General features: G+C 54.2%; 1 protein-coding gene across 1 annotated transcript; it reads left to right on the top strand.

The window, feature by feature from the left end:
- Nucleotides 1–2,673: 2,673 nt before the first annotated feature.
- On the top strand, nucleotides 2,674–7,106 carry Dlx4 (distal-less homeobox 4). The gene is made up of 3 exons (XM_026387148.2): nucleotides 2,674–2,956; nucleotides 6,285–6,481; nucleotides 6,864–7,106. Exons 1-3 carry the CDS (start codon nucleotides 2,674–2,676, stop codon nucleotides 7,104–7,106), a joined length of 723 nt encoding a protein of 240 aa, XP_026242933.2.
- The last annotated feature ends 1,157 nt before the right edge of the window (nucleotides 7,107–8,263 follow it).

The raw sequence follows: 8,263 nt of genomic DNA, 5'->3' as shown, positions 1-8,263 counted from the left end.
GATGCACAGAGCTTGGTATTGAGTGTTTGATAAATTCCAAAGGACTACAGGCTGTTTCTGTCACAGCTGCTGCACAGAATAAGGATCTTACACAAATTCAGAGAAGTCCCTTGAATGCTTAGTGGCTGCATTCGTATCTTTGGGTATCTCCTAGCTTTGGAGGATGTCCAAAATCAACTGCTGCAGAGGCTGCCAGAAAACCCACCCCTGCCTTTCCTTGCAAGGGCCAGCACAGAAAGCACTCTGGAAACATGATCCTGGGGAAGAAGTGTCTTCCACTGTCCTTTCAATTCCAGCTCACAAGCCTCTCCTCTGTGAACCCTTCCATGGCAGCCAACCCTGCCTCAAAGAGCATTGTCTTCCTCCTGTGCACCTGGAAATGTCATTCCTGGGGCCCCACGATGGTGGCCTCCCTCCAGAGGAAAATTATAGTGCTAGAAAGGAAGGTTAGGAAGGACATAGCATAGCCCCAGCTCTAAAGGAGGAGGTGGTGGCATGACTGAAGTTGGGTACAAAAAGGGGAAAGGTGGTTCCATGTGATAATAGCACTTATCCACTAAACAAACCCTCACAACCCTGTTGGATGAGAGGGGAACCATCCAACCCTGTTGGATGGTTCTCCAGCTGCCCAGAGAAGGCTCTCCTACAGAGTCCCTTCTTCAGAGTTCCAAGGTTTCAGGGTAGAGAATTCCAAACTAGGGGCCAGAGATGTATTTTCCTAGAAAACATATTTCTGTTTATTCCAGGAGGAGAGTAAAATTTGAAATAGATTTGCTCTCTTCCCTCCAGGATAACTGATTGTGAGCTTCAACCACCCCTACACACCCCTGGAATTTTCTGTCTCTCCAAAGAGATCTGAGTCTGGTGCCCCCCTTCCTCCAACAGGCTTCTCCTTTTCTCTGATAGTTTTTTCTCTCAACCCCCAAGACTGCTACCTTTACTCTGAGCCCTGATAATAATAGCATACGTATGTAAAACATGAAGATACCTACCAAGTTGCATACACTGAAAAAAAGGTGTGTGGGTAAGCTGAGGAACCTGAGGACTCCAGTGGGTCTACAGATGGAATTGTCTTCTCCTAACTTGAAGCAACTTAGATGTGTGTAGGCAGGTATCTCTTACAGGGTAGATACACAGGCATAAATGCACCTGTGCTTGGATTTTCTATACTTTTAAGTGTGTACACCAGTGATTTGACCTCCATATTCATGGGTTTGTATAAGCCCAAGTACAGTGCTTTTACAGTGCTTTTAAATAGGATTTGCTATTTATCTTTGGGTATGCAGATTTGTATACATCACAGCCTGAACTGAAGATCCACAGCCTAAACTGCAGATCCATAAACGAGCCTCTCTTTTCATAGAGGGATGCCAGTGTGAACATTTGTGTAGACACCTGTATATTTGGTACATGTGAATATACGTTGTATTTGAATGGAGTCCTCGTGTAGTTGCACACATGCAGCAAAAGATGATTGTACAGGTGGACACATGCCTGTCAAGTCCTTGGGTACTAATGTTGATAGGTATCTTCTGCAAATAGTATGAAAAATGCAGCCAGGGAAACAGGCCTGTTGTTATTTCATGAGCCTTCCTAGGAGCCATCAAACTGGATTCACCCCACTCCCAGACTTTGTCCTGGTTCATGCAAGGCTTCGGTCACATGCGGCGCCAGGTAAGGCGGGGTGCGGTGCAAGCAAAAGCCCAGACGGCAGATCCCTCCCGTAGCCTCGAGGGCCCACAGCAGCCACAGTGTCGCAATCCAGCCGGGGCCCCTGCCGGAAGCGGAAGCCGGCACGGGGGGCGGTGAGGCGCAGTCGCGGCGGTAGCGGCGTGCCAGGCTCAGGGCGCCCCGCGGGGGCGTGCGCGCCGCGCGCGTGCGGGGCAGGCTGGGCGCCGGGCGGTACCATCCCGGCCCCGGCGTCTGTTTACCAACAAACTGCTGGCGCTCTGCAGCGACGCATTCCGACGCGCTGAATAAGCCGCCAGCGCTGGCGGTCTGGTCTCAATTTCCCTGCAGATCCCCGGCAGCGGGAGCCGAATCGCCGTGCGGACCCCGAGAGCTGGACATCACGAAGGCGGGGTTTTAAGCGTCCTGTCAGCCGAGGCGCCTCCGTCCACGGTGCAGCAGCGCTCGCCCCTCGGGCATCCCAAGGCCGCCCGCTGCCTAGTACGTCTGCCATATTACCGAGGCTCTCGGGCGGCGCAACCACCCTGCAACCCCAGCACCCTTTCAGAGAAGACGCCTGGAGAGATGGGCCAGGATCCTGCGCCCCGCAACCCTCCCCTCTTCCTACTCTGGCTGCCCTGGGGGCGGGTCCCGGCTCCAAGCCTCAGTGAAGTCACCACGTGCAGTAGCCAATCCGGGGAATCTACGTGGGCGGGTCCGTCGGGTCTCGGGAACCGAACCTTGTGGATAGGAGGGGGGGCTCCCACAGACTTAGGGGGGAGGGGAAAAGCATGGGGGACACCCCCCCCCGGAACCCCTTTCCCGGGTGCGAGCTGTCCTCTGGAAGAGCCATAGAGAGACATTTTCCACGGGATCTTAAGTGAGGGGCCGCTGGCTGGAGGTTTCGTCCGCCCAACGCCCAAGGCCCTGGAAAAAAGAGTTGGCTGAGGGAGAGGGAGACGTGCTGGGCCATGACCTAGGACCTTCAGCTTGGCCTGGGCCGCAATGACCTCTTTGCCCTGCCCCCTCCCTGGCCGGGATGTCTCCAAAGCTGTCTTTCCGAACCTCGCCCCCATCCCGTCGGTAGTGGCTACCTACCCGCTTGGCACGTCCCCCGCAACCGCAGCCTCTCCCGATTTGTCCTACTCGGGACCGTATCGTCACCTTCTGTCCTACCCCTACACCGGGCCGGCGACGCCAGGAGACTCCTACCTGCACTGCCAGCAACCCGCGGCGCCATCTCGGCCCCTCAGCGACCCGGCTGAGAGCCCACAGGAACCAGAGACAGGTAAGTCTGGTCGTGGCGGTTCTTCCCACCTCGGGGGTTCAGCTCCCATACGCCCCTAAACTTCGTTATGGCCTGGTTTGCATGCAGCTAGCGGGATTCAAACTTTACTCCGATTCCACGGAATCTGGGGTAGGGGGGAAGGGGTGGGAGGTGCGGGGGGGGCGGGGAAGAGTGGGGGCAAGTTGATCTAGGTCTCCTTTCAAAACTGACCTGGTTTCGATTTGCAGTTGTATGAAGCCAGGCCGGGAAGTCTCCCCACCCCACCCCCTGGAGCAGCAGAGTTGTGTGTATCTACTGTAACGGAAAACTGCAACAATCCAGATGTGGGGGTGGGGTCCCTAACCCCTTCTCTGGATTCTCCCCAGGTGCCCTTTTCTGAGTGGTCTAGTCTCAGAAAGCAGTATTCAAGCCAAACCCTGCCAAACAGAAATCAGGTCCTGGCTGGAGGGCTGTAGATGTAGGGGTTCCTTCTTCTCCATTCCTGGGCCCCACCCCCTTTCCCCAGACCATGCCTGACCTTGACTGGAGCCTGACTTGGCAGAATCTGGGACTAGGACCCCATCACCCATCATTCAAAGAATAGATCCAGGCTGATCAGGAAGTCCCTAATCTTTCCCTGGCAGCTTCAGCCTTCTAACCAAAGGAGCATGTCATCCCTGTCAGCTCCACCCTTGACTTTGGGTACATTAGGCCCCAGTTCCTGTTGCCTGGAACACCTTTGAGCTTCTGAGAAAGTACTTGCTCACTGAAAGACCTCAATAAAGCCAATGAGCTAGCAGGTCTTCCTGGCCTTGGAGTTGACATACTCACTGACCTGGAAGTGCCCTGTACATACTCCCATCTGCACTGGCTCCAGCTTAGACTCCAGGTTCCCTGCACTTCTTGCTCTCACCTCATTGTCCCCAAATGTGCCAAAGACAAGTGTCTTTGGCACATTTTTCTCCATGGATGCATGTCCACCATGCAGCTTCTCTGCAATCAGCTCAGGACCAAGACATCTCCTCTCTTCCCTGTTGTTCTGACATGAACACATGAACCATCAGAGCCAGAGTGACCTTAGAATTTGGGCACTCAATTTCTCAAACTGAGGCATGAAAAAAGGGTATTCATGGGTCAAGGATACAGCCTGTTTTCTAGGTTCTTGGACTTTGCAAATCCATTTTCACCGCATGGGGCCTGAAAAGAGGACTTTAGGAAACTTTCTTAGAACATGGGAAAGTTAACTGTCTTCTGTGGCAAAACTGGGGCTGCCTCTTCCAAGGTTGCTGGGTCAGGTTTATGGAGTGACATTTGGTGGTGGTGATGGCAGGGTCTTACAGATCTAGTTTCTCCAAAATTCCTTGGACTTCTTTTTACGCTAGTACAGTGTGTTCCATGTGCTGCAACATGTATGTTTTGGGAGTGGGGTAAGATTAACCAGACTTTACCCTTGAGGTAACTGTTCAAGTGATGTGGGTGTCCTCAGTTCTGCCTTCCACATTTTCCTGGTCATCTCTTTGCTTGAACTAAAGACAAGTGAGTGGAGAGTTTCTTTTCTTACAACCTTTACCCGTATCCAACGAAAAGCAGCACACACCACTGTCCTTAAAATAGATTGTAGCATTTCTCTGTTGAAACTGTTGTGTTCAGTTCGCCATAGAGTCAGAGGGGTGTGAGAGCAAGAGGTTCTCCTAACCCCAAACCCTTTAGTGTCCACCCCCGCCCCAGGGAGGGGTTTGGCTCCAAGTGAGCCATCACTACACACCCCTTAGAGCCGGCGGGTGCGGTGGCGCCCGGAGAGAGGCCCTGAGGCTTCATTATCGCGACTAGTGCAGATCCAGTTGTGACTTGCTGCAACTGGCGTGGAGAAGACTGCAGGTCGGGAAGAAACTTAGAGCTGGGTGGGCTCCCAGAGTTGGGGCGCAGCGGGTGGGCTCCCAGAGTTGGGGCGCGGTGGGCTCCGAGAGTTCAGCAGCAGCGGCTGCCCTGTCTTAGCCGCTGTCAGTGCGTCACCGCCGGAATTGCGCTGTCCTCGCAGCCAGAGAGGCGCGGGTGGTCGCTCGATTGCCAGCCCCGGGTTTCCAGCACTGGGTTCAAGCAGGGGAGGCAGGACAGGCGCGGGCGGGAGCGGAAACCTAACTGTTTTTCTGGGAATTGGCTGAGGCTGGGGTCGAAGGAGGAGGATCTGAGAAGCCCGCAGCGCCCGAGGCCACTGGTGTGGGATGCGGGGGAGGTGAAGGCAGCCGGTGACCGCGGCCAGCTAAGGGCGGGGACCCTGACGAGGGTGGGGTGAGCCAGACTAGGAGAATACGGGGGTGGGGCGAGGGGACCAAAGCCGCACTGGAGCGCCGGGGTCCGCCGGGCAGATCCCTATGGAATATGGCCAACGTTGCCCTAAGCCCGCGGGCGCTTCGGCTGCTCCATCCACTGGGCTAACCCCATCTTCCTAGGATGGTCTCCATTGTTCGCGTAGAATGGCTCAGGTCGGGAACAATGACCGGGAGGAGTCGAAGCCCCTTGCCCCCACCCGGCAGCGTTTTAAGGCCCAGCTGTCCAGCAGCCGAGATTCCTGGAGAGCGAGGAGGACCGGATATCTCGCTGCAGCGGCGTCGCAGAGCGATCCAGGAGCGGCCCTGCCAGCCTGCGCTGCGGGCTCTGCATTCTCCGCAGCCGGGGCACCTTGCAGGGACCTTCTGTGCCTGCAGTCCAGCTGAGGACAGGGCTTCCCACATCGACCTGGCTTCTGGGGGTTTCTTAAAACGTCTCCCCAGAGCCAGTCGGCCGGGGAAGGAGTGTGTGGGGAGAGAGATGGACACCCTTCTTCAGGAGAGGAGCGGCCCATTACTGTAGTGGAAACATGGCAAACCCCAATGCTGACCTTGACGCCCGCTCAGTCCCGCCTTTCAAGCAGCAAAAGGGTGCCAGGTGGACCCTATCTCTGGTTTCTGAGCATTGTTTTTGAGACCCCCGCGCCTGGAATGCACTTCCCGTCATTTTCTGGCCTCCTCTCAGCCCTAGACTCAGTCTTTTGCCCCGCCCTACCCCATACCGCTGCCTTTCCAGCCGCTGAACTCTGACCTCCCACCCCCAGGTGTGGGTGTATTATCTCTCTGGCCCTTGGGCTTTCTGCACACAAAATCCATGTTTGGGAGCACCCTGAGGGCAAGAGCTGGGTCTTGTATCCCCTGGCACACTTGGAGCAGTGGGGATTGAAAAGAGAAGGACAGGAGAAGGACGTGAGCTGTGCCTTTTACTAATCTTCCGGTGGCATGCAGAAGAGGTACAAGCTAGCCTGTGAAACTGCCTGTCCTACAGTGTTAATTCCCACACATACCATCTTGTCCCCCAGAATCCGAGAAGCCAGTGCTGTCCCCGGATGCCTCCCAACAGCACCTGCTTGCCCCCACCAAGAAGCAGCGCAAGCCAAGGACCATCTATTCCAGCCTGCAGCTGCAGCACCTAAACCAGCGTTTCCAGCATACGCAGTACCTGGCACTGCCCGAGAGGGCCCAGCTGGCAGCACAGCTGGGCCTCACCCAGACGCAGGTGGGGCCAGTCCCATCCTTCAGGAGTGCAAAACTTCCCCAGTGCCTGCTCGCTGGGAACTCGCCCCCCAGGTGTGAATGAATGACAAGTTCCCTGGCCCAGTTGACACAGTTCTCCAGGGAGTGTTCATAGCTGGCCCTCATCAAGTGTTGGGGAAATGTATTTAAAAAGTGTTTCGGGGTAGGCGGTGGGTGTTGGTTCTAGGGAGGAGAGCACCCCAGGCTAGAGAAATGGATACTAGCTCAGGGGACTTCCTGGACTATGTAGAACTAGAGCAAAATGTTCCCAACCTCAGCTCTTCTTCCTGGACTTGCTCCATATAGCCAGGGATCTTTTCATACACATTCCTGATCTTTTATTCTGTCCCCTTTTCTCTCCAAAGGTAAAGATCTGGTTTCAGAATAAACGCTCCAAATACAAGAAGCTCCTGAAGCAGAACTCTGGGTGCCAGGAAGGGGACTTCCCTGGGAGACCCGCTTCCCTGTCTCCCTGCTCTCCACCCCTTCCATACCTCTGGGATTTACCCAAGGCAGGTGCCCTGCCCACTGGTGGCTATGGCAACAGCTTTGGAGCCTGGTATCAGCATCATTCCCCAGATGTACTGGCTCCACCTCAAATGATGTGAGTCTGGGAAGGAGGGCAGGTCAGGCCCCAGTCCTGCCAAGCCCAAGACTGGTGCACCTGCATCCCTTCTGGAACAAGAGGAAACCAGCTCCAGATGGGCTTTCTTGGAGGATGAGGAGCTAGAAGAGAAAAGGGGACGGGATGGAGTCCTGTTCCCTTAACCCAAACAGCTAACTCAAGGACTTAAGCCTTTGCCACTGTCCCTGAGACTACCACAGATTGGACACCTTTCCTCCAAATGGATAAAGACTCTGCAGAAAGTGTCATTGGCTGGAGTTTAGTCTGTCCCCAGGACCCTTGATTTTGCCACTCCTCTCTTGCTTCAAAGGACTGCAGCCCCACCATTGCCTGGGGTCAAAACCAGGAAGAAACACTGAATATTTGTTCTCCATGTACCTTGGACCCTGCACCACCTGTTTGTGAACCAGAGCAGAAGTGGATATCCAGAGTCTTCAAAGCTGACCACCATCAGATCCCACCCTCTGATACTTCCATATTTGGGGGTATAGCTAAGTGACAGAGCACATGCTTAGCATGCACGAGGCTCTAGGTTCAATCACCAGTACCCAAACTAAGCAAAACATACAAACATGGAGTTTGTGGGCCTGTGGTTAATTTATGCTCCTCTCCTATAAAAGTCCTTTCCCCACATGTCTATGCATTTTAAGTAGATAATACACCCAATTATCCATACAATTCAACAGCTATTTATTAAAAGCCTATTCCCTCCTACTCCCCACCCCTAATATAGAACAACATGCACATATTCTTGGAAACCCAGCAGACTAACACTTAAGGGGAAATGGGGACAAACAGGTTCTTTGGATGGTTGCAGGTATAGACACCCCCAAATAGGTGGGGCAGGCCTGGCAATGCGCTCCTTATCTTGCCTCTGTCCAAAGGAACTGCTCAGGTTTATAACCAATCTGACTAGCATCCAACTCTTACCATCCGTGTACCGTGAGCTTCTACAGATTAAAGTTTGTACAAAAACCTGAGTGACGGCTGCGAGGTGTTTGTCTCCTGAGCTATGCTGGGGTGGGGGCTAGTTGCTCAACTCTCCCATCTGACTTGCAGAAGTCAGAGGTACTGGATTCCACTTTTGCCTCTGCCACTGACTGGCTCTGTGGTTCTAGCTGTGGAATGTTCTAATAATAT

This window comes from Urocitellus parryii, chromosome 7, assembly GCF_045843805.1.
Source record: "Urocitellus parryii isolate mUroPar1 chromosome 7, mUroPar1.hap1, whole genome shotgun sequence".
In the NCBI taxonomy this organism is placed as follows: domain Eukaryota; kingdom Metazoa; phylum Chordata; class Mammalia; order Rodentia; family Sciuridae; genus Urocitellus; species Urocitellus parryii.
The sequence above is the reverse complement of the archived record's forward strand: the minus strand, read 5'-3'. Positions and strand labels throughout refer to the sequence as shown.